General features: G+C 47.3%; 1 protein-coding gene across 4 annotated transcripts in view; it reads right to left on the reverse strand.

Annotated features, from left to right (window-relative positions):
• Positions 1-485: 485 nt before the first annotated feature.
• Positions 486-27445, reverse strand: part of LOC146830109 (solute carrier family 52, riboflavin transporter, member 2-like) — a 299887-nt gene continuing 272927 nt past the window's right edge. For 3 of the 4 annotated variants that reach the window (XM_085604329.1, XM_085604331.1, XM_085604333.1), the window contains one exon: positions 5546-6151. In XM_085604329.1, coding sequence (XP_085460455.1) covers positions 5939-6151 — 213 coding nt within the window. In that variant the 3' untranslated portion in view covers positions 5546-5938. Of the gene's footprint in view, positions 6152-27445 lie in introns of all 4 variants that reach the window. The other variant, XM_085604332.1, reaches the window with a different exon arrangement.

Here is a 27445-nt window from a genome sequence, read left to right on the forward strand (position 1 = left end):
AGTGGGCCTCGTGTGAAATGCAGAAGTACGTTACAAATAGATTGTGGCTTAAATCAAATTCCTGTTCCCAATATTTGTGAGAAAAATTAAAGCTTATGCTTCCGATATATATATATATATATATATCACATGTTGATTTCCATGCACATGCAGACATTAAAGAGTGGTCATGGACTGCTATCAACAATTGCTGTATAAACCGGATAATTATAAGATACAGATGTTTTTTTCTGGAAGCTCACAGAAAATTCTAAGACATTCCACATTGTTGAAGAATATATACCATATGGGTGACTCACTTTTGCAGTCCGATTGTAAACGGTTTTCTTTGGTGTACGCCATTCTGCTCATTTCTGGAATACAGAGGGCTGTGAATAAGACCTGGATGTCCATACCTTATCAGGGGCTAAGGCACATATGTTAAGCCGTTGATCTTAAATTCTATATCAGATATCTTCATTAACATAAATAATCACCAAACACTCTTTTGAACGCTGTTCAGTTTAATAACTTGGTGATTGCATTGTTTGTCTACAAAGATATAACGATTCCCACGCACCCGAGTACCAATAAACACAAAAAAAAGCCTCATATCTACCGAACGTGTGTTATTTCACAGGCATGCGCCATGCCCTGATTTCGGGAAACGTTATACCGGTTATTACTACAGAGACGATAGAAAACTGGACCTAGTTGTAGCTCGCCGAATACCTTCCGGTATTAAAAGTGTATAGTAAACCGCCACATTCAGAGGATGATGTCATCAGTGATGTCATTAAACATGTCTACAGTGATGTAATGTGTGTATTCATAAGCAGAGCAGGGTGGGGGCGAAGTTATAGTTCGCTCACTGAACTTGAACTGGTGAAGTTCAATGGCTTTCAGTTTTCAAACGTGATGCTGTGTGTGGCTGTTACCCAAATATACGGTCACTTTAATCTTTGCTTTTTTCAGTGAATATATATTTAATTACATATCTATCTATCTATAAGAAACAGTGGCAGTTGCCACTGTGTAGTTACTTTTGGGTCAGATACAGACCGCCCTAGAACCACGCTATGCGGCACCCTCATCTACAGACAACCGGGACCTCGCACCCAGTCCGCAACTACCATCGCCGAGCTCGCCGCGCCCCACGCCATCACCTTCACGGACTACATTCTACTCGGGGACCTTAACTTCCACCTGGACAAATGCAACGACCTCGACTCCACCACTCTCCTCGACAACCTCGGACTAAAGCAGCTGGTCAACATGCCCACCCACAGAGCTGGACACACCCTCAACCCAATCTTTGCGAGAGGGACAGACTTCCGTTTCAGCCACACCACCCAGCCCCTCTGGACAGACCACCACTGCATCCATTTCACCTTCAACACTACCACTGCACCTAAGGCCCCCCCCACGCCCGCCACAAAGGAACTAGAGCAAGGTAACAGAGGAACACCTCAACACCACCCTCCTCCAAGACTCCCCCCCCCCCCCCCCCCCAGCACCAAGACCGACACCAACTCCGCAGCCATGGAATTTCACCGCTGGATCTCCTGCTGCGCTGACAAGCTCGCACCCTTCCGCCACCTCGCCAAGCAACACCCTCTGAAGGCCGCTAACCTGGCGAAACCAGAAAACCACTGAAGCACGGAACAACCACAGGATTGCCCTGAAGGAATAGCACCAGCGCATAAGAGACACCAAACGGACCTTCATAAGAGACAAAGTCCAGATCAACGCGACCAACACCAAGGAACTGTTCAACATCATACAGCAGTTCGCGAAACCCCCCCAGCGAAGCAGCCACGGACGTCACGCCTTCCCAGGAACTCTGCGACAAGCTCAGCTCCTAATTCCATCTGAAGATCAAGGTCCTGTAGGACAACTTCAGCGAACAGACGCCTGACACCACCACCCCACCTACGCCGCAGATAACCCACTCAGGAGCCCCCACAGACCCCTGCCCACTGCACATATTCCACAGGGCCGCCGCCACTATCGCACCCGAACTAGAACGGAACATCAACGCCTCCCTCTTGTTCGGCATCTTCCCAGACGTCTGGAAGCGGGCGGAGGTTAAACCCCTCCTCAAGAAGCCAACAGTCAAGACCTGAAAAACTACCGACCCATCTCTCTCTTCCCCTTCGCGGCCAAAGTCACCGAGAGACCCGAGAGACTCTTAAACGCCCAACTGACTGCCTTCATCGAAGAGAACTCCATCCTGGACACCTCCCAGTCTGGGTTCCGTAGCAACCAGGAGCACCAAGACTGCCCTCCTCGCAGCCAACGACGACATCCACATGTTACTCGATCAGGGTCACACTGCTGCCCTCATCCTGCTAGACCTCTCCGCAGCTTTCGACACAGTCTCACATCACACACTCGCAGCCAGACTTCACGACGCGGGGATACAAGGAACCGCCCTCGTCTGGATCCAATCCTTTCTCTCCGGCCGAACCCAGAGAATCAGACTCCCTCCCTTCCTCTCCGAACCCACCGATATCAGCTGCGGAGTTCCCCAAGGATCATCGCTCAGCCCCACGCTCTTCAACATCTACATGGCCCCCCTCGCCGCCATCGTCCGACAGCAGGGCCTCAGCATTGTATCCTATGCCGACGACACCCAGCTCATCCTCTCATTCACTAAGAAGCCCGAAGACCCCAGACTCTGTTTCCAGGAAGGAATTAAGAATTTGGCAGCCTGGATGAAAGACAGCTGTTTGAAGCTCAACTCAGAGAGGACCGAGGTCCTCATCCTCGGACCCTGCACCTCTGCCTGGGACAACACCTGGTGGCCCTCCACCCTCGGCAACCCTCCCACCCCTACAGACCACGCACAAAACTTCTGCATCATCCTCAACTCCTCCCTCTCCATGAACCGCCAGATCAACGCCGTCGCCTCCACCAGTTTCAACTGCCTAGGTATCCTCCGCAAGAACTTCAAATCGATCCCCCCGACTGCAGAGGGACTGTCACCCACGCACTCATCCAGCAGACTCGACTACGGCAACACCCTATACCCCGGAATCAACAGAACGCTTCTACACAGACTTCAAACCATCCAGAACGCCACAGCAAGACTCATCCTCGGGACTCCGCGTCACAAACACATGACCAAACACCTACGAGACCTCCACTGGCTCCCCGTGGAGAAGCGGATCACCTTCAAACAGTGCTTAATTTGTAAAATATTAAGTGCCAGGGCTCTGACCAGGAGGCCACTGAAGCTTGCACCACCCATCGCCCCTGTCATCGCTGCCAAAACTACTAACCCTCTCTCTTGCATGTAAATGCGACAGTAAAGATTATTCCAGGTCCCCAAAGCTAAAGGAATGGCTGCGAAGGCAGGTATCAGTAATTTTTTAATGTATATGGTTTCCCTAAACAGCTGTAATACTGCTCCTCTCTAAATTACATGAGCAGTGCCACCTTGTGGCAGACTGTCCTAACTTGACAATTAGGTGCCGTGGCCGAGCACCGGAAACCAATTAAGTGCCGGTGCTCAGCACTGTAAATCTCCGGCACAAATTAAGCACTGCCTTCAAACTTCTCACCCACGCCTACAAATCCCTCAACAACATGGGGCCCAAATACCTCAACGAGAGTTTCCTTCCGCATACCCAAGAGGAACCTCCGCTCCGCTGACCTTGCCCTGGCAGAGGTCCCCCGCATCCGCAGAAATAGAACCGGCAGGAGAGCCTTCTCCTACATCGCGGCCAAGACCTGGAAGGATCTCCCCGTGAACATCAGACGCTCCCCGACCCTGCACACGTTGAGGAAGGACCTCAAGACCTGGCTCTTCGACTGATTCGGTGCTGCCTCCCCCCTCCTTTCCCCCAGGCACCTTGAGACTCTCATGGGTGAGAAGCATGCTTTATAAGCCCCTGATCGATTGAGTTTCCATAGGAAAAGGGGCGTCTCAAAAGTGCGATTTCCATTTTTAATTCCCATGGGAAAGTTTGCTTACCGATACGGAAATAAATGTTTGAACGGAATTATCTAATATATTTCAAAAAAGTTATAAATTAACTCCGAAAGCACTCTTTTTGAAAATTTGGTGCCAATCTGTTCAGCAATTTGAGAATTTAGCGTTTAAAAGGTGCTGGGGTGGTTATGAAGGGATTAATATTGTTAAAAAGTTAGAGATTTCTGGATAGTTGTTCAGATAGGCTCTGATTGGCCCATTCAAAGTGTATGGGTGAATTCGGATTGGCTGGCCACAACATGGAGAAAATGCAGCAGCCTGGCAGAGTGGTACCGCACTATCCAGCACAGCACCTCCTGTGGTAGCACGTTACCGATGAAACATTTATAAAAAGCAAATTAATATGAAGGGTTTGACCACAGGCAAGTCCCTGCAGCCGCCATCAGGGTGCAGGCCGTAGACGGTGTGCAATGGGGGTTGCTGTTTACAGTGTGTTGGGAGCAGGGCCAACCCCAGCAGCACCCAGCTAAAGGTTGGGCACAGTGGGCACTTGGCCACCAGCTGGGGAGTTGGCACAGGGCCTGGCGTGGCGCCAGAAAGAACCAAAGGTTAAAGCGTTGTTCTAGTTACGTTACACAATGAGGTAAGAGCTACAACAGGAAAAAAACCCACAAATTAGGCAGCTATACTTCCGTGAACGAACCATAACTTGCACCCCATCATGCACTGCTTACGAACTCATATCTCATTACTCATGACATGTTAAATAACCTTACCGATGACATCACTGGCATTGCATATGACATCTTAAATGACATCATCCGTAATACAGCTATTCACCTTACTCCATAAGCCCTTCCATCATTTAAATAAAGATAGCTGTTCGTAAAGGAGGCACAGCATGCAGTTCCTGTGTGTATGAATGGGCGCCTGCAGCGTCAAGTGCCGGGCCACGGTTAAAGGATGGTTCCTGTTTTTATTCAAGGCCCTTCCCACACTCCTGGTGAAGGGGCTCTCGTTTTTGTATTTATTGCAGATTAGGCCAGGCCTTTCCACTTATCTGCCTGACTAGACTTAGGGCCCGATTTAGATTTCAGCAGACGGGTCACACCGGCGATGGATATCCCGTCCGCCGAAATATAAACCCCATAAAATCCTATCGGATTTATATTTCGGCGGGATATCCGTCACCGCTGTGACGGAATAACATGTCCACCAAAATCTGAATCAGGCCCTAGGCCCAATCTTTGATGCAATGAAATACATAGTCAGCCTAATCTTGAGCAGACAGGCTACAAATCCTTCCTGCTGATGTATACGGCAACAACCCGGTAGCGTCAATGAGCAGTGTGGTCCTTTCCTGTCTACAGTGAGGATTAGTACGAGAAGTCGGACGGTCATACCTTTCCCCGGCCCTGTTTACTAGAGCCAGGCAAAATGCATCACCATTGTGTCTTCTGAAAATCAAATATTTACTACATCTACCTAGTTCACCAAGATAAGTTCCTAATCTATATCCTGAAGTAAAATTCAGTGGCCAAAGCCATGAAAGGAATGTCATGTCGCTAGTGGAACTTCTGAAATACAGACGATATGAAAAGATTATTCACACACATTCAGACACCAATAATGCCAACAATTCTTGAAAAAATTAATAAAAACCGTCTAGAACAAAACGTTTAAGATAGATACAACCCAGCTTTTGATTCTCAGCAAGACTTTGATATGTTTTTTCAGAGAACCACAGAAGAATATCTTCACATTGAACAAGTGGGTCCTTCAGAGCGGAGACATCCCGAGCCCATGAAGGAGACGCGCAGCTTTCCCAGAGAGAGAGATTTGGTCAGAAGTTGTAGGCCTCCACAGTTCATCATGAGTCGCTAGCAGCTTACCCCGACAGTAGTGTGCCAGATGGCTCCCTGGCTGCCCACCAGGAGCCACGTGCGGCTGGGATGTTGGCAATCAACGTTGGTCAATAATGAACAGTCTGGTACCAAGACCGTGCTGGCTCTGCTAGGGGCGTCAGGCCGGGCAGCTGTCCACACAGTCTTGTCCACTCTGAAAGAGGTGGTAGAGGCTGACCATCGGGAACATGACCAGGGCCCCCACCAGGGAGCCAGCTTGGATGGCCACTCCACACCACACCAGCGCTGCATGCCCCGCCTCGTGCAGCAGGCTCCCAATCGCCACCTTCAGGTAGGAGAAGAGGCCAAGAAAGAGGATCCAGCAGATGACCTGAGGAGAAAGAGAGAAGTGACACATGGTCAGTGACAGGAGAAAATGGCAGCTGGAGAGCAGGGGTGCAGTGAGTCAGAGGAGAGCCGATGGAGAGCAGGCATGGAGTGAGTCAGAGGGCAGGCGCGGGAGAGCATGGATGGACTGAGCACAGAGGAACACGCTACAGGAGAGCACACATGGACTAAGAGGACAGGCGTGGGACAGCAGGCAGGGAGTGAGCAGAAAGGTTAACACTGCAGGAGAGCAAACATGGTGTGAGTAAGAGGACATGTGAGGGTGAGCAGGCATGGAGAGGCACAGGAGAGCAGAGTTTCTTTAAGTTGAAAATCCTAAAAAATTTCCTTTATCTACAAGGAGAATTGTAGTGCATGCTTTAGCCACCTCTCACCTAGACTACCTTGGTCTACCTGCGTACCTGATATGCGGGTTTGCGGATTCCAGTTACTACAGAATTCAGCAGAAAGATTAATTAGGAGAGTCCCATGGGGCCATCACATTTCTCCTCATCTGAGACATTTGTACTTGCCTCCATTTGAACATTGCATCAAATTTGAAGCGCTGATGTTGGTCTTTCAAGCTTTGCACGGTTAGGCCCCTTGCTAATTGACAAATAGAGTGGTCCCAGACACCAAAGATAGGGTTCTTAGATCTAATAACAGCCGCCTCCTACGGATCCCCCAAGGCCTGAAGTCCCACAGTGGGGGCAGCTCCTTTACTATTGCCAAACTTTGTAACAGTCTTCCTGCCAACCTGCACGGGGTAGAATCGCTGACTTTCTTTAAAAACAACTCAGAACCTGACTATTTGACAATGTTTAGCCTCTATGTTGTCCGAATGTTTAGCCTCTATGTCAGAGGTCTTCAAACTTTTGTCGGCTGAGCCCCCCCATCTAAACCTTTTTACACTTCGAGCCCCCCCTCCCACCACCACCACCTGACAAAAAAGTTCTGGAAGCTGGTACTCTGCATCATTGATGGCCATTCCCTCTTGCAGAGCCCAGGTCGTAAGGGCAAATAATATTAAATAAAGAGCTCCACTTCCAGTCTTGAGCAGTACCTGGAAACTGGAGTGCTCACAAAATGTTGTAATATATTTTTTGCAGTTTTATATAGCGAGAACATGAACCAAAGGTACTGGGGAACTTTACGGGAGCATCTTTTACATTACACAAGCACACATTCATTTTTTGTAAGCAGAGGGCTATAAAGTGATATTCCCAGAATCACAGGATGTTGCACAGACACCAAGAATTGAACCTGGTTCCCCAGCTCCACAGTCATCAGCTCTGGCTGTTGCGCCACATCATTGCCCTAGACAAGATATCAGAACAAGCATTGGCAAAGTCATTAGGTCTCGGCAATCAGATAGCTATAGGCCATCGCAATGTAAGTGCATTTGTGTTTGGCTCAGGGGCTGTTTTTATTGCTATACACAAATGTATTACCACTTATTGCTGAGACCTATTGGCTTTGCCAATGCTTGTTGTAGAAACAGCAAAATGTGTCTGGAGTTGTTCTCACTAAAGGCAGGTGCCTTTTGGAGGGGGAAGGAATGGCCTTTTCAGCACAGAGATATGAGGGCTCAAAGACACAGGTGTCTGTGTCTTTGAGCCCTCACACATGCACATCTGTGCATGTGTGTGAAGCTCACACATGCACAGATAGATTATTACAATCCCTCAGCAGAGCAAAGCCCTCTTGCCTACACAGAGGGATGTTCACAATCCCTCGGAAGAGCCAAGGCAAACTCCCACTCTGGCACAGAGGGCCAGGATATTGTGTTTGTGCACCCATTTTGGTTCTGAAACGAAGGCCTTTTTCACAAACAGCAAATGTTTCTGTAGTCGTTCTCTGTCAGAGTGAACTTCCGAGTGTGAACCCAGGCCTGCATGTGATCATCATCAGGGTCGGACTGGGAACCAAAACCAGTCCTGGCAAAGTGCTCGCCCCCCCCCTCCGGGGGTTGGGGGTGGGGCCGAGCTCTACGCCAGGGCCGGTTTTCAGCAGATTTTGTTACAGGGCCGATTTTGCAGGTTCGCTGCAAAAATGGCCCTCTAACACAAAAGTGGCCCCCAGGGGCCCAAAACCGTCCCCCAACCTTTCAGCCCACCGGGGGATTGCCCGGTGCCAGCCACGGCCAGTCCGGCCCTGAACATCATGCTTCTCAGTGTTGGCATAATGCGAATTTGCAGGAACTCTTTGACCCGGATGGCTGGTGGGAATTCCGTTAAAACAAACATGCCCAGAATTCCCCTTCTTTGTGCACCTGTGTCCCTCGTGTTCGTCTTTGCTTTAGGCATTTGGGTAGTCACTGAAGCTAAAAAATAAGCACGGTCAGTTTCTGTGTTTTTATTTAACGCTGACCTCTATGGAGAAAATAATATGCCGGATCTCTAGCTGCCTCCAGTTGTTGCCCCAACCTAGTCCAGGTGTCATGCAGGGGTTGATGGTGCAGAGCTCTGCCCCCTTGGATTCGTGCAAGAGGGCAGCAAAGATTTGTTTGTCTGCCACAGTTGGCGACTCAGTGCACCAAGCGTTTTTGACAACTGTAATGAATCTAGCAGCTTTCGAATTATTTAAATTGGATTGTAGAGTTGTAATTGCATTTATATAGCGCTTACTACCGAAGCGTTGAAGCGCTTGTCTTCACACCATGAGTAGCCCATACATGGCTCCTAAAATATGCGCACATGCATTGATCTGTTCCTGAGACATATGGTGCATAGTGTACACGAGACCCTTGTATCTAGTTTCTGTCCTACGCTATGAAAGAGGTTTTAGGGTAGGAGAGGCACCCAAAGGTGATAGCCAGCTAGGCTGCTGAGGCAGGAGTAATAGCAAGCGTGCCCCTGGGCTCCACTAACTTGAGGTTCATTTTAAAAACAAATACCCCAGCAGTAGGCACCCACATAGAATTCTGACACCTCCGCTGCCCCTGCGAATAAATATACCTGATCCGACGTCCGTATTAAATAAGGAGAGCAGTGGATTTCCAAGACTCGCATTTTCCGATTCCTTGTCAAAACTGATGCGCACAATGGCTCTGCATCCGAAGTCTGCCTTGCTGTCAAACGTAAGGAATAAAGGAATAGGCAGAGTGGGGGCCCAGGGGGTCCTGGAACCAGAAAACAAACTGCCTCTGTAACCAGTTTACAATAGTATGTAAATATGCAAAGGGTCTTTAAAGACCTGTGAAAGGCTCGGGCGTGCCGGAGATAAGACTCCAGACACTGCCCAGCCGAGCACCCAGCAGCTCCAGCTGCAGCCCGGCTGACTGAGACACATGACGGTGCGAGCACCCAGCAGCTCCAGCTGCAGCCCGGCTGACTGAGACACATGACGGTGCGAGCACCCAGCAGCTCCAGCTGCAGCCCGGCTGGCTGAGACACATGACGGTGCGAGCACCCAGCAGCTCCAGCTGCAGCCCGGCTGACTGAGACACATGACGGTGCGAGCACCCAGCAGCTCCAGCTGCAGCCCGGCTGACTGAGACACATGACGGTGCGAGCACCCAGCAGCTCCAGCTGCAGCCCGGCTGACTGAGACACATGACGGTGCGAGCACCCAGCAGCTCCAGCTGCAGCCCGGCTGGCTGAGACACATGACGGTGCGAGCACCCAGCAGCTCCAGCTGCAGCCCGGCTGGCTGAGACACATGACGGTGCGAGCACCCAGCAGCTCCAGCTGCAGCCCGGCTGACTGAGACACATGACGGTGCGAGCACCCAGCAGCTCCAGCTGCAGCCCGGCCGGCTGAGACACATGACGGTGCGAGCACCCAGCAGCTCCAGCTGCAGCCCGGCTGACAGACACATGACGGTGCGAGCACCCAGCAGCTCCAGCTGCAGCCCGGCTGGCTGAGACACATGACGGCGGGGGCTGAAGCCCTTTCAGCCTAATAGGCATTGTATTGCGCGCCTGGAAGCAATAATGAAAGGTGAAGTGGTGGGGTGGAGTGCGCGTCCCCCCTGAGGGGATGCTGCATCCCCCCCAGGGGGGCGCGCCCCACAGTTTGAAGACCTATGCTCTATGTTGTGGCCGGGGGGAGGGTGCTGGGATGCTTCTGCCTGTAGCAGCTGCGCGCTTGATTAAGTGTTGTTGATTGAAGAAGAGCAAACATGGAGCAGGTCAGACGACAGGCGCGGGAGAGCAGGCATGGAGTGAGCACAACTGAACGATCATGGAGATATCCATGATGAACAATCAGGGGGTGCGCAGGCTTGGGGTGAGTATGGGAGAAGCAGCAGGGGGAGAGCAGGCAACCTTGATGGAACCCTTCACATTTCTAAGCTGTGGGCTGAATTAGTAGCTGAAGTAGCTCTGATCGCTCCCTTTACCAACTGGAACAATAGGAGAGCTCATGGACATTGGCCTAGCAGTCACATTAGAAGATTCACTTGCCCCTAGGGGGGGAGGGTGCGGCGCCGCTCAGCTCGTCATGACTCACAGTGGAGCTGTGCTCGTCACGACCCCGCCCACTGATTAATTCTCCCGCACAGGCGGGGAATTAATCGCGCGCTGGAGGGCCGCGGCAGTTATGACGAGCACAGCTCGTCATGAGCACAGCTCCACTGCGACTCATGACGAGCTGAGCTCGTCATGAGCACGCAACGGGTTAAACAGCTGAACAAACACATGCCTGGGAAAAACATTCAGCAAGACGTGAAACATGCAAGCCATGGAATGTCAGGAAGAGAAGGCCATGCAATTAAGGTACACAGTAAGGGACAAGGGCGAAAGTATGAAAACTAGGCCTGGGTGAAGTTTATATTACCCCAGCTAATTGGAGATTTCATGTTACTATTTTGTTGGGAAATTACCGAAATTGAGTGATTGCACTGAGTCAAGTAATTATGAGTAATTTGGAACAAAAATCCCACTGCAGGAGCACAGAAAAAAACGTAGCAAGTGCGAGCAGCTGTTGCTCTCAGTATTCAGTTGCATTTAGCACAGTTTTTGTGCAAAATGCATCATTTGGTCCACTCTTGACGCTTGGTGAATTTGGTTTTAAGAAGATAGCGCTAAATGCCTGTTTTCCCTCCTCACGTAATTTTGCCTCACCAAACTACAGCAAATTCTGCGAGTTAACTCCACCCATATTAAAAACTCCTTCATAACACTCTGGACATAGCGATTCAGTATCCTAAACAGATCATTGCTAGACCCACCACGAGGAACACCAGCCCAATAGAAAGCATGCAACCGCTGCACTCTAAAGAAATGCTTGTTGTCCACTGTAGCACAACAAGGCCAATCGTGCAGAACGACAACACTCACGAAAGTCCAAACATAGCTCAAGGCTACCAACAAAATAACCTCTCTCAGGTTTGAAGCCCTACAAACTCAAAGCAAGACATCTAATTCACTGGTGGCCAACGATGCCCATCGACTAGAGGCTGACAAACACGAATCCCAAAGAACGCCACCAATAGAAGCAAAACAACTAAGCATATGTATTTGAAGAGTTCAAACCCAGTTTGAGAGCAACGGACATGCCCCGAGCTACGATCCACCATTGTCTACAATGAAATAACAAGGATTCGGGAGTAGTGGGTACTTATCGCTAATTGAAGAGAAATGTCTGGTTCCTTACTGAATTAGAGGAGGTATGATGTACACAGACATACAACCTACAGAGGATCCCGGATAAAGGTACCAAACTGCAAGAAGCTTTCCAGACTACTCAGTGGAAATTAAACACAAGAAGAATATTCACAGTGAAGGTCCCTTACACGAGCAACCGATACCCAAATATTCCTATTTGAGAAGTCTATGACCATGGGTTGGAATTTGTCAAAGTTTGAAGGTAAACACAAGGTTCACTTCTGCTGTGGGACAGATCCTGTCATAAGATACAGGAATGAAAGCAGTGCTCTATGCTTGTTTGGAAGGCTAGCCCCAGTTCCATTTAATACTGTGCGTCGCCAGTGGAAAGGCTAGAAGGACTCCACTTGATCCACAGCCACACAGGACTCCTAACCCTTGATCATGCTAGAACAAGCTGGTGCTACATTCACACACCACCTACATGCTGGCTGCAGCGAAGGATCTGGTTACACAAGATGGCAGAACGTTCGCATAGCAAGGCCAGAAAGCCGGCCAGCCATCAGCAGGCACGGGTAAAAAGTGCTCTCCCATTATTCTCACATACAGGCTGTCACCACTACCAGCCCCAACTAATTTGGGGAGCTGGAGACAGTCAAAATCCCTAAAGAGAGCACATGAGTGCCCCCCTTGAGCACATAGCCGCCCTTTGGGTCCCAATGCAACTGCCTAAACGGGTCCTCATGGCGCATGCATGATCGTGGAGTGTGCAAAGGCCTTTAGAAAGTCAAGCACACGTGAGACATTCAACCAGAGGTGACTCAGACTGTCACCGAACTACTCTTCACTGATGGGACTTATCCTGAAACGTGGCTAGAAACACACACAAAGGAAGCGTTTTGCTCCACCCCAGGTGATGGTCTAGGCAGGGGTGGTGTTAGAAAGCCCGATGATGAAGCATGCCACAATTTGTGGGGGAGGGCAGTTTTAAAAAAAAATGAAGCATATGCCACATACTACAACAATTATCTGTTCCTTTGTACTCCTACTCCTCTTGTGTGTGTGTGGATATTTGTTGGGGAAGTTGATGTAGGAGTTAAACCTCTTCCCCTTAATTGTGTGTGATTACGTGGCTAGAAACACACAGCACTGGCTGGGTGAAACCTAAAGGCTGCCACTGAAGTGCTATCATGCACTGCATTTCCCATGATGCACTGGAGCGAACTGTGTGCTGGGATGCGTGGCAGTGAACTCCTTTTGATTGATATGACGCAGGGTAGGGGTGGATGCTTGCTCGTCGCGTTGGGACCTCCTGTTACAATTCTGCGTTTGTTCGGGACTTGAAAGATTCGGAGATAAGCAACACTGGCACTTGAACCCATGGCATTTCGTGCCCCAAGGGCACTAACCAGCAATGGGAAAATAAGCTGACGATTCTCAAATCATCTTCTCGCTTTCCAATTCAGACTCCAGTTCCATTTCTGCCCTCCAGTCGGGCTTACGCCAAATTGCTGTCTGGATGAGTAAAAATTATCTGAAACTTAATGCCAATAAGACTGAGGCACTTATTTTAGGCAAGCAGAAAGATCTTTGGGACTCTTGTCATTGGCCAAATGAGTTAGGTATTCTTCCTCGTCCTGTTGATCATGTTCGCAACTTGGGCTTTTATATTGACGACTCTTTGATAATGCATCAACAAGCAGTCAAAGTTGCGGGTACTTGCTTTACCATCTTGAAATGGTTGCATAAAATTCTCTGGATGCTGCCGAGAGATACACAAAAAATCGTAGTCCATGCTCTTATCACATCAAGGCTGGACTACGGAAACGTTATGTTCCTGGGTGCGAATAAGGCTGTATCCCGTAGGCTACAACTTGTTCAAAACTCTGCTGCCAGACTCCTTTGTGGGGTCCCCAGATGTTCGTCTATCTCTGAACATCTTCGTGAGCTACATTGGCTTTGAATTGAAAAGCGGATCGAGTTAAAAGCTCTGACCTTTATGTTTAAAATCAAATGGGGTCTAGCACCGGACTATTTACAAACTCTTGTCTGTCCCTATGTTCCGACCCGTCATCTTCGCTCTGCCTCACTTGAAAAATGTCATGTTCCTAGGTTTAGACTTTCCAGAATGGGAGGTAGATCCTTTTCCGTTCTGGGTCCTTCTCTTTGGAACTCAATTCCTCTTGCCATTCGTAGGGAAATTTTGTATCCCCAGTTTCATCGTTCACTGAAGACTTGGCTTTTTAATCAATAATTTTTTTCCTTTTCAGTTTCCGTGTCCTGGCGCCGGGAAACCCTTGTTGGGTAGCTGTTGCGCCATATAAATTAAATAAATAAATAAAGGCAGCTATGCAGAGAGCATGTCGTTTTAACACACAGTCAAACAGACTCTAGTACCTACTCAGCCCATTGAAACTCGGTAGGGTCCACAAATAGTCGGTAAGAATCAAACCAAGGAGTAATGTTGTTCCCCCGCCAGTACTGTGCCTGCAAAAGCCGTGAGCCTGCAGGCTAGGCTATTTGTGGTATTTAACAACCCCAGAAGAAGTGAACACAGGGTTAACTGCAAAAACATTGGAATGTGTGACCTCGAGGCTACCCTTGGCTTACCACAGGAGGAATACTGGCTATTGACTTATCTTACTCTGCATGTATCCTGCCCTAATGCATCCACAGGTAAGATGGTCTTGGGGCTAAGAGACCTCCTAGAGCAGAGGTTTTCAAACTTTTTTACTCTGAGCCCCCCCTAAGCAAAATATTTTGAGGTCGGGCCCCCCTCCAAAACTTTATGACAAGGATTGGGGGAGCGGGAGGGACATGGCTGCGTTCAGGGAGAGGGGCTTATGAGATGATTTCAGGAATATTTTTTCTATAGCTTATTAATTGCACTAAATATGAGACTTCTAAAACAGCAAAAGCATCAAACAAAAACTGATATCCCAAACAAACTGTTCCACATAATTGGGGTGTTATGAGCCCCCCACACTTTAACTCCAATGCAACTATACCTGCTGCACTTATGATAACTGCAGTCCTGAGTAGCAGGCTATCTCCTTTGCCTTTTTTACCTCTTCCCCTCCATGATGGATCATCACCTCTGTCCTAATGCTTGAAAGGACAATAAGCTCTGATGCCCTTTTTTTAAAGGTAGACAGTCATAATTGTGATGCAGTGGGCCCCCCAAATCCCTGGGCCCCAGTCCTGCTGCATCCGCTCCTTTATGATAACCAGCAGTGGCCACTTACACATTTGGCAGCAGTACCGGCTTCACTAATGAATGTACCTTTAAAAAAAACAAAAACACTTCAAATTCAAATTCAAATAATCTTTATTCGGTTATTAAAAAATAGCCATAAAAGATACATATTATACAATCGGGCCTTATAAAACACAGTATTCCATACATTAATAAATAATTCATGTTAAAACAAGCGACTTTAAAAGCTAACAATCCATGTCGTCCTTGAGCGGGAGAGCTATGCACTTATACTCTACTCCTTTCTTAATTTTAGTTCCTTTGTTACTGCTCGTTTTTAATACCGTCGACCCCATTACTCCTCCCCCCTAGTTTTCCTCAGCTTGACTGCCAGACGCAAAAAATGTACCATGCTAAACAGTGTAAAAGGATCAGCAGCAAGCTTAAGAAATAGGAGGTCCACTTTGGCCTGTTCAATATTTGCACGTTTAAGTAATGTTTTTATAAACAATGAACGTGGATAAGAAAAGTAGGGGCACAATAAAACAAAATGCAGGGTGTCTTGCGGAGATCTAAGATCGCAGCCGCAGCACCCTTTTAAGCTTATGTCATGTACAAAACCTGCTGGGACGGCCAAAATATGGTGTAGCAAGTCTAATCTAAATCTAGACATTAAGTATCTATCATGTCTATTATACATGTTTGCCAAATAGAATTCCATGCCCGGCTGAGTTTTGATGAGCTGGTGTAATCTCACTGTACTTTTAGACCCCTCTGTTGTCTCTCTGGTCCTAACCAAGTACTGCCTACAGGCTTTCTTTATGCTGCCCTTGTCTCTATTGGCCAGCGTGCTTGGCTCATTGAAGAACTTTTCATGACCCAGCCTGGTCAGAGCATCCCTTACATAGCTTAACCATGGTATTCTAGTCCACTTATCCCCTTTCATGCAATCCTGTATAATTAATCTACTCAGGGTGGCCTCTGGATTAGTCCATATTTTTACCCAACAGGAAATTGGGTTAGAGGCAGCTTGATCATTAAGATAATCCATACCCAATTCCTCGTGGGCAACATACGAAGAGACGCTTATAGGGACCTGCAGAAGCCTTTTTAGGAATTTATCTTCTTCTTTTTGAGTGTTCCCCATATCACGAAAGCCCCAGACCTCGCTTCCATAGAGGATCTTTGAGCAGCAAACTGAAGTATATAACTGGGTAATTTCGTGCGGGGACCAGCGACCCAATCTTGTTGCGAAATTCATAATGGATCCCACGGCACTCGGAAATTGGCTACATTTCAGGCTTACTAGGGGTTTGAAGCTAAGATCTTGGTCAAAGACAATCCCCAAGTAATTAAAAGTTTTTACTTTTTCCAATGTATGGGTGCCTATTGAGAAGCTATAGTTCTTAACCGGTTTTTTGCCTACTTCCATAACATACGACTTGGATAAATTAGGCACTAGATCTAGGTCCGCCTTGAACCTGACGAACCCATTAATAAGCAACTGCAGGCTCCTTCCAGTGCGGGAAAAAAGTACCGCATCATCTGCATATAGGAGGACTGGTATGCTTCTCCTTCCTATACAAGGGCAGTCTGCATCCAGCCCTCCCAGTGCTTTGTCTAGCCCGTTTACATATAACGTAAATAAAAAAGGGGCCAGGATGCAGCCTTGCCGCACCCCTCCCCGGCAGTGGAACTCCTCAGTCAGGTCGCCCTCATCTGTCAATCTCACCTGTGCCGTAGTTTCAAGGTGGAGTGATTGAAGTACTCGTAACAAACCCCGATCTATACCCATCTCAGCCAACATCTCCCACAGCTTCCTTCTGCTAACGCAGTCAAAAGCTGGTGAGAGGTCCATAAATGCTAAGTACACAGTGCCTTCCCTGGCCAGGGTGTATTTGGCCACTAGATGGTAGAGGTTAAGGCACTGGTCTGATGTTGAACGCCCACTCCTAAACCCATACTGGAGATCGGTAATGATGTTATATTCTTTGGCCCATTCCAAAAGACGATTGAGAATGACTCTCCCCATGATTTTCGCCGTGACATCTATGAGGGATATTGGGCGGTAACATTGGGGGTAATTTCTATTGCCCTTTTTAAAAATTGGAACGATGACTGCCGTGGACCATGATCTCGGCATACCCTCCTGACAGGCAGCATTTAATACCCTAACCAATATTGGTGCCCAAAGTTCCACCTGGCTTTTAAACAGGTCTGGTGGGATCCCATCGGGTCCAGGCGCTTTTCTTAAAGTCAGGCCTTCTATTCCAAGTTTCACTTCTTCCACCGTAAATGGTATACACTCACCCTCGGGTAATTCCAGAGTTTGGGATTGCAACGTCTCTGGGTTACCCCGATTGTATAATTTAGAGAAGTGTGCTACCCATTCTTCCGGTAGGATATGGGATACAACCTGGGGCTTATTTGAATCTTGGAAACAAGGGTCATTTATTGTTTTCCAAAAGCTTGTCATGTCACGATGCTCCGCTGCTTCTTTTAGTGACTCCCAAGCTTGAGATTGAAGGCAATGCTTCCTTCTACTAGTGGCCTTTTTATATTGGTTCCTGCATTCCATGATCGTGCCTCTGTCCCTTGGGGCTATTTTAAGCGCCTGCTTCACATTCCTATGTGCCTTCGAGCATTCTTTATCGAACCATCTCGGGCAAGGGTCTGTCTGCTTATTCATCTTACGCCTTAAGAGGCTATCAATATGTTGGGCAGTGCCCTCAAATGCTGTAATCAGATCGCTCCCCTCAATATTAATATCTAGGCATTTCCACATATAACTGTCATTCTCTTCCAGGAGCGCTCTGTGTAATGCCAATCCATCAATCTTACACCATTTAATTCTCCTGCCCTGATCCATTGCCTTGTATTGTCCCCCGGGAAACCTTTTATCTATTTTGGCACACGGATCTGAGGTCTCTATTGTTAATTCTAGAGGATTATGGTCGCTAAAAATGCTAGGGACTATCGCAAAGTGACTGACCCTGCCAGCTAAAGCGTGGGAAACAAAAATATAGTCGATGATGGAATCGCAACCCCGCCCCTTAAATGATGGCGCCATTGAAACTGGTGAACCATTCATGACTAGGTCCATTGTGTGTTAATGCAAATTTACCTAAAATCATGCCTAGTGCCATGCCTTCTCTAGAATGCTCTACATGCCAGCCTTTTGTAGAAGGACAGGCGTCCCATGAACCTCCTTCCCATTTCAAGTATGGGCATGGGTGAGTGTTAAAATCCCCCACTAAAAGTATCCTGACGCTGGGATCCCCCGCATCATTTAGTCCAGAAATTCTCTGCTCTAATTCCGCCAAGTTGGACATTGATTGTCCTGCGTTATAAAAATTTATAAAAATAACCTTAAGGCCCTTTGCAATGTATCTTATGCCCTGGAGGCATTCGGAATCCCACCCTAGGTCTTGCCAACTCCCTTGCAGCGTCAATGCCGCATACAAAATTAAACCTCCCTTGGCTCGACCCATAGGTGATTTACGTGCCGGGGTAAAAAACAATTTATAGCCCTCCAGGAACAGGCCACTGCAATCCGTTTCCCAAGTTTCCTGTAGGGAAATAATATTATATCCCTTGATAAAACTTTGCCATTCCTGGTTTGCCACTTTAGATGCAAGACCCGCAATATTCCAGGACAGCAACCTCAGCTCAGAGGTTGTGCGAGCCCTACCATCTATGCAGTCTCTGGTCATCCTTTGTGTTGTATTTATCTCCAAACTTATTTCTTGCGGGGCTGTATCTCCCACCACCCTAACCTGTCCGGAAAGTGTATCAATGCTAACATCCTGATTACTAGGTCCTATTTTACTTATAGTTCCCTGGTTTCTTACAGCATCATATGCTCTCTCCACCACTGTATTTCCTACACTCCCCAGTCAATCCTGTTCGTCCAGGGCAGAATAATCAGTGAGGGTGGCAAATCTATTTGGGGCTAAGTATATGTTGTCCCATCTACTTTTCATAGGTAATCTTGGCCCTTGCCGGATCTGCCCGGGATCACGGGCACTATCCCTATAGAAATAATGCAAAGGGAGCATCCTTACACACGACCCTCTCTTACTCTCCCCGTACCGATTATCTAGGAGTTCTCTTACTAATCCCGGTAATCTTAAATTTACAATGATACAGTCGCCAGGGAACTTTTTCTCTCCTCGACCAATCCAGGCTGTCCTCCTGGCCATGAGGATGTGGTCATGTTGGAAACTATTAACTGGTATGTTATTTTTGATCCAGTGTGCTACTTTATTTATCAAGGTGCTAGTCGATTCCTCGGCTCCCGTACTCAGTCCCGGGACTCCTACAAGCACCACTGCGTATGGGCTAGAGGCTGGGGGTAGGTCTAATATTGGAAGCCCTGGGGTGGCCTGAATGCAATCTATGCGGTCTATCCCGCTATGCTTCGTGTGTTCCCTATGTGTCAGGCCAATATCTCTAGTCTCGAGTCGAGTATCTGAGTGATCCCGGGTTTCCCCATTCAAATTCTTGTTCCCCATATTACCCATATTGGCTCCCTGTGATGATTTACTACACACTGCTTGTTCGCCTCCCCTTTTATTTGGCTCCTTGTTGTTACAATTCAGCACTGTGCTGCCCTCCTCCCTCTCCTGCCCGGGGTCTCTAGCATGTTGTGGCTGGATTCAGGACACAAATTCGGTTATAGTCCCTTCCATATTCGTTATTTTCGCCATTACTGGCCCTAGCAAACGCTGTATGAGCTGTTCCATTTTATTTTCTAACTCTATTATAATTTGTTGGGTCCCACATGGCCCATTTTCATGGCAGCATCTAGGGCACCCTATTTTCTCCAAGTTTTTGGTACTGCCTTTAGTCGGTTTGGCAGCTTTCTTCCGGCTAGCTGTATTGGCGCGCGTGCAACATTGTAAGCCACCCACCGCTGAGGGCCCCGCTCCTATTTTTTGAGTTTTAGTGCGTGTAGTTACCTCTTCCCCCAAGCTCTGTTCCAGATCAGTCTCACCTTCTACTTGGTGATTAATGGACTCCTCCCTTGTGGCTCCCCCGTTCATAGCTCCCTGTGATATAATTAGCTGTGAGCCTTCTCTACCCTGTGGGCTGAGTACGGCGCCTTGATTGTCATTCAATGGCCCTATCCTGCCTAGACTTGTTATGTCACCCTGCGGGTTATGGACTGTGATCAATGGTATATTGGTAGTGTCAGCTTGAGTATACTGCTCCAAGGTAGACTCATTTGAATCTGCCGGAGCACCAGGCGTTACACAAGATGCTATATAGCCCAACGAGGATCTTTTTGTTGCTAATTGGGGGTCCAGGGACAATCTACGCTCAGCCAATTGGATTTCATGTATTAGTACTGATTCTGCTCTAGTAATAAAGGCGTCCAGTGTCCCTTTGACTCCTCCCCCTACCCTCGTTTTAGCAATCTTATTTTTGACCATGATATCACGGTCTTCTGCCTTATATACCTTCTTCAGTCCCCCTAGTTTTAGGGTTAAACTATGAATCAGGCAAATATTGTGGGTGTAGAGCACTGGAACCGTCTACACTGGTGTCAGCCGTCGGCGTGTGGTCCGCCCGGGTGCTAAGTAAACAACAGGCCACCAATTCAATATATACCAAAGTTTCTCCCCAGTACCACTGTCCACTGTCAGTTAGCAAGGTACAAATGTCACAATACACAGGTGGTGCAAAATACCTTTGTAGCCGGCTCAGTCCCCGGCGCTTACTGCGAGATGTATGGGACGTGGCCCTGCCCGGCCTCCGTCGGCCCCGGACGGCCACAGACGGTCCCGCCCTTGTCCCGGGCTTCTCCCGGCGCCGCCCGCACGCGTCCCGCGACGCGGAGGGAGCCTTTCGTTTTTAAGCGCCTCCGGTTCGCAACGGCGTCCGGAAGTGTCCCAGTGCCGCTTTGCAGGCTGGGGATTGTAGTCTCTGGGCCGTGGGTGTTTGAACGGCGGCAGGGAAGCAACAGCGTAGGTGGCCCGAATGCAGCTGGTGGAAGCCCAGGTATGCGCTAGCTCTCTGGCTGGCTCTGGTGATACGTGTGCAGGACACCCCCCATCATCATCATCTCTGTCCTAATGCTTGAAAGGACAATAAGCTCTGATGCCCCTTTTTTAAAGGTAGACAGTCATAATTGTGATGCAGTGGGCCCCCCAAATCCCTGGGCCCCAGTCCTGCTGCATCCGCTCCTTTATGATAACCAGCAGTGGCCACTTACACATTTGGCAGCAGTACCGGCTTCACTAATGAATGTGCCTTTAAAAAAAACAAAAACACTTATATTGTCCCCTTCTTTGGGGTATCTCTCTGAAGAAGGGGTCTCTGGCCCTTTGTAAACATAAAAATGAGTCCGCATACAGTGCTCCCTATTCTGGGCCTTCTCTTTGACAATATCTATGAATCGCGCTTTCCTCTGTCTCCTAGACCATTACTGTGAGGCCCCAAGGGCCGAGAGGATTAGGGCTCTGCATCTGAATGCAACCCTGCTGGCCTTCTACCTGCCACTCCATGGACCCAGCTTTCACAAAAAAACTGCCCCTGAATGGTTAATACTGACTTTGAGATGCCTCTGCCTGAAATCGAAGTGTGGGAGTTAGTGCAGAAAGTTAAAAAAGAAACCATGGAATTATGAGTGTCTGCAGCAGCGTTTTCCACATAATTATCAGTGTACTGCATTTGCTACGTAATCTGCAGATTTCAACAAAAAAATCTTGATTCTAGCTCAAACGGAACAAAAGTTACTTAAAGCGTGACAAAGTGTTCCGGGGCAGTGGAAGGCACTTTGCAAAGATTGACTGGTAATCTTGTGGTTGCTTACTGCTGTATTTGGTTGCTACACTGGTGTTAATGAGGTGAAATATTTCCCCTGACAGCGTTACCGTGAGTTAAAATGACAAAATAATGAAGCAATGCTAACCACAAAATGTGGTGCATTGTGCCGCATAATTTACCTTTTCTTGCTGTATAATTTAGTCAAACCTGCCGCATAATGTTGTCCTCTTCTGCTGAATAATTCCAGTGGATCTGCTTAAAGCTTTATGATGGCAAAGATCTATTCTTTTTAAGATGTAATGTAAAGGAGTTATCAGCTGGAATCTGGAATAGTGGAGCATTAGATACAGTTTGATTACTTATTACTAAAAAGTATGTTTTGTAAGAACTTGTTTTATCTCAATCACTGCATCCTTTTGCAGCGGCCTAGCTTAGAGTAGGTAAATACTGTTTTAAAATAATGACATATTCACAGTGCTTTCTGCCACAGGCAGGGACCTCATAGCACTAGAAACAGGGCCATTGGAATCATGCTGCAGGAGAAGGCCATATTATGCAGCATGGTTGACTAAATTCTGCAGCAGATGTCCTGGCGAGACAACTCCTAGATCCTCATCTGAGATGGTCAGGTTAATCACAGAAATATCACGATTCGCCAAAGTACGTGACCACAACTGGAAAGCGTGCTATTGCCACAAATTAAGAATCAACTAGGGAATATTGTGCAACTGCGGCGTTCACATTTCTTTGCATATATGGGTGCTAATTCACCACCTGTTTTCTGCTGGTGGTCATGGGCATCCAGTGAAGTGAAGTTTACATCAGCTTTTAATGCAGTGGGGGCACTTTTCGCCAAATGCGAAAATGATGGTAAATGCATGGAAAAAACACTTTCTGCATGTTCATAGCAACATTTGGATGTCTTGAATATCTCTGAACTGTGGTTTTAGGGGACAGAAATGGGAGTGCAGCTCAGGGGGTAATGCACTTGCTTAGGATATTGGTGTGGAATCTGCTGGCCACAGGTTTGAATAATCATAAAATATTTCAGATAGTTAATGTGCTTGGGGCAGCAATCGTATATGGCTAATTCAAGAGCTGCTTCTTGCGATGTTGATAAGATAAGTCCCAGTGAGTTGGGTAGAGATGAACACACAACCCGAACTCGAAGTTCTTCCCCTGTAGCTCTCCTGCTCTTTCAGGTGTGCTGGGTTCATGTTATCCTGGCTGATGCGTGGTGATATCCCGAACACCGGTCCCAGGCTACTTAGACACCGGTCCCAGGATGTTTGTTTCTGGTCAAGGGAGAACCTGGCCTGGCAGTTGAGGCTGGACTTTTAACATAGCCAAGACTGATTTGCATATGGCTGGGTCCAAACTGGCTGAAATGGGGAACACACAAATGATGGATTTAACACAGATCTGTGATTGGGGGGGTGAGTGTATGATTTGCTCAGCGTTAAGTCCATCATCTGTTTTCATTGCTTGCGATGGAGAACATGCCACACAAATTGCTCTGTCAGTTGTACTTGTGAGCAGAAACCAAAGTTATATTTGACGTGGTTCTGGGGTAATGCTACTTTTCAGCTTGATATACTTGCACATGTGTAACTTCTCTCATCTAGTACTTTGACTCTGAAAAGTATCTGAGGTTTTGAAGAATGACCCGCAGGGATATCAAATAACGGAGTGTCTGTAACAGGCCTTAGATGACTAAGTCTGGAACCCCAGAATCCTTGACGCCACCCCCTTTTCAAAGTGGACTTTCAGTGCCCCCGGGGGCACTTTCACTCCTTGGAGTAGGACAGGTGAACCTGCAACAGTTACCAAAGCTACTAGTCAAGTCAAGTAAAGTCAAATTCCACTTTATTCGATTAATTAAAATCATAAAAGCATTCTACAATAAATATCAAGAGTTCATCTAAAACAGTATTAAACAATTGATAAATTTAAAAAGCAGATTAAAAAGGCAATAATTGCATAAAATACATTAAAAGATGCACTTGAGTGCGCAGAATATATGGATCCAAGTTTCTATTGTTCTTCCGATCTTAGCCTTACTCTCTTGCATCTCACAGATGCGGCTAAAAAACTAGCAGTGCAGTACATAATTAGTGGAGAGGACAACATCTGTAAATATAACAATGCAGGCTTATACTGGATAAAACCCAGGTCCTTCAAAATAGATTTTAAATATCTAGTGCGAGGTTCATGATAGAAGGAACAAAAAAACAAAAAGTGGGCATTATCCTGTACAGAGAAACCATCACATTTGCATGGGGACGATTCCTCAAGCTTGCACCAGTCTTTCTCATCCCACAGCAACGTATAAGTTTGATTAAACCGAAATTTGAATAAAAGCCATCTATGAAAAGGGTTGGTTACCGTTATTAAATAAGGAGCCAGCACACAAGATGGAGATATCAGAACATGAGCCCTCACAGAGGGTTTACATAAATCGTGGGCTTCGCGCTCGGCCATGCGAATTCTCAGAAAATTTGTTTTCACCCACGGCAGGTCAGCTCTACACAGGGCTTCAGGTCTACTAAATATTTCAGGGCGACCCAAAAGCGCTGTCATAGTTTCAATATAAGACAGCCACTGAATATCCCTCCTGTGATCAAGTTGGAGACAATCTTTGATAATCCGATGATTAAGGCTAAGGTTTGGGTTAAGCCAAAGCTTTATCCACATCAATAGTGGAGCTAGATTTATTATGTCTAGGATGTAACCCATTCCCAACTCTAGGTGTACTGAGTAGGTAGCCGTTGACTGGGGTAAACCCAGCAGTGAGCGAAAAAATTTATTTTCCTCAATCTGGATATCTTTAGAATTAACGTAACCCCAGACAGCTGCACCATATCTAGCAATTGCAATTGTCTTGGCTTTATAAACGGCCATAATAGCCTCCATAGGTTTCCCCCCCAATCTCTTAGCAAAACCCAGAATTGCAGCATATGAACTTCGTACCGCATTCATTTTAGATGTTAACTGCGGTGTCCAGGTTCCCCTCTGGTCAAAAATCACACCCAAGTAGGTAAAGACCTTGACACTAGTAATCACCTCTCCGTCACAGAAAAAGGATTTTTCTTTACGCATACCACATCCTACTGACATGGTATGTGATTTGCTTTTGTTGATCACCAGGTCGAGACTAGTCATAAAATTGCCAAAGGCATCAAGTAGCTTTTGTAAGGCAACTGGGGTCCTAGCTATAAGTACCGCGTCATCGGCATAGAGGAGCACCGGAATTGGTGCGCCCCCCATGCTCGGGAAATCCTTTGTGGCAGACGTTAGGTAGCCCTCCAACGAGTTCACGTAAAGCGTGAACAACATTGGCGCCAGGATGCATCCCTGGCGGACCCCTCTAGTGGATCTAAAACTCTCGGTACACTTACCGTCGGTGGTCATTCTAATCCGGGCCCTCAAATCTTTGTCAAGCTCCGCCAGAAAGTGTACCAAGGAACTGTCGAGGCCCATCTCCAGCAACATTGCCCACAACTTAGATCTATTAACAAGATCAAAGGCTGTGGACAGGTCCATAAAACCAAGGAATAAGCTGCCCCCTTTTGCTTTTGTATATTTGGAGAGTACAAGGTGGAGGTTGAGGCATTGGTCCTCGGTACTCCTCCCTGACCTAAAGCCAAATTGTGCCTCGGAAAGATGTTATTCCCCTTAGCCCATGCAGAGATCCTCGCCAGGACAACCTTGCCTAAAATTTTTACCGAGGAGTCCAGAAGCGATATTGGTCTATAGCATTTTGGGTCTCCTCTCTGCCCTTTTTTGAAAATTGGGACGATTGTAGCTAGAGACCAGGACTGAGGGAAACCCACTATTGCGGCGGCGTTGAAAACTCTGGTTAAAATGTTTGCCCAAAACAGTGCCCAAAACAGTGGATTTGCCCTAAACATGTCCGCTGGCACTCCATCAGGGCCCGGGGCCTTGCGCCCTGCTGTCTCCTCTATGGCTCTAGCTACCTCAGAGGTTTCAAAACTCACAGGCTCCATGGTGCTCTCATTTACGGGGATTATAAAAGGGTCCAGCTCCCTGTGACTGTCATACATTTTTTCGAAATGGCATAGCCAATCGTCCTCTGAGATATTTAATTCCTGTACTGAGTTTTGAGCGCCTGTAAGTAATGGGGAATTTATTATTGTCCAAAACTCAGCGCTATTTTTTAGAGTGGCTTTATCTCTTAAGTCCTCCCAGGCTTTGCTTTTTAATTCATTTTTACGCAGAGTAGTGGCCGTGTTGTAATCCTTTCTTAAACGCGCCACAAGCTCCTTATCCCTTGGGCGAGTGTTAAGGGCTTTTTTAAGGCGGTTATGAGCTTTGCTGCAATTTTTATCAAACCAGCCTTTAGCCGGCTGTTGTTTGGCCCCCTGCCCTTTGGCTAAGAGACTGCTAGACACAAACCGGCAAATATCTTCAAAGGAAGATATGATATCATTGTGCCCAGCTGATGGAGTAGCACACACTAATAACTCTTCCGCAACTGAGTTGGATAAAGTTGTAAAAAAATTTCCCGGTACAACCGTCTCCCATTTAAGTCTTCTCCCCTGATCCTTTTCCTTTACAGGCAATATAGTTCGATGGAGAACAACAGATTTTGTCAAGAAGGCACTATTTGTTAACACCAGTCCAACAGGATTATGATCACTCATGGGCATAGCAATAGCATTATATGAAATCACATGATTAAGAAAGTATCTCGAGACAAAAATAAAATCAATTATCGAGCCCTTCCCGTGTAGGTGGCAACCCGTGTACTATTATCATAAAATTTAGGTTCAAATAGCTCATTTTCCTGCAGTACATGTTCAAGTGCTCGACCCTTCAGTGAGTGTTCTAAATGAGGGGGTGACACACTGTCTGGCCCCTCCGATTCCGCCATAACACATTTTGAACACAAATGAACATTAAAATCACCCATTGAAATAAATCGATTCAGAGTGGAATGCTGGTCTCCGTAGAGAATTAAAAAATCAAATAACCAATTAAAATGCAAGGATTCAGGGTTGCTGTTAGGAGCATTATAACAGTTAACCAACAGTAGTTTACCACCATCCTCTAAAGTTAACTCCAGAATAATAAAGTTATTGGAAGCGCAGTCTATCATGATCAATTTGCCTTTTAAATTCACCGAAACCAGCATCATAAGACCTCCTTTGTTCCGTCCGGCAGGGGAAGGCAAAGCAGGGACAAAGAAGGATGTGAAGCCATCTATCCAGTAATCACACTCCAAGTCCCAAGTCTCTTGCAAGGCGATAACATCATAACGCTTTACAAAGTTTTCCCAATTGGGGTCTCCCTTCTTAGCCCGCAACCCAGCAATGTTCCAAGATAACAGCCTAACCGTGTCCCCGTTGTCACTAATAATCTCTGGTGAACTGTTCTTAACCGCCTCAGAAGAAGGTACATGGACCACTGGTGTTGGGGCCGCTACGGCGGCGTCCTCTGTACCCTCTCCCTCACCCCGTCAATCACAGAGGTCGAGGCCTGAGAGCACATTAAACCTGTTATACGTTGTAATGGGTGGACCAAATATACTAGAGTTATCACCGCCCTGCAACGAACTTTCATGCGCCCAACTGGGCCCCACCGGGGTAAATGGATTTGATCTTGGTCTTGGCAAGGAGGGAAAATTGGCCTGGTTGTAGAAGTACCCAAGTGGACGCACTCGGATGCTGTTACTGTCCTCCAACAGGGATGCTGCCCTTAGGAGGACTGTGGCCACATGTTGTGGGTATTTAAAGTTCACCACCACGCAATCCCCTCTACAT

Source organism: Triturus cristatus, chromosome 5_1 (assembly GCF_964204655.1).
Source record: "Triturus cristatus chromosome 5_1, aTriCri1.1, whole genome shotgun sequence".
NCBI classification, from domain to species: Eukaryota; Metazoa; Chordata; class Amphibia; order Caudata; family Salamandridae; genus Triturus; species Triturus cristatus.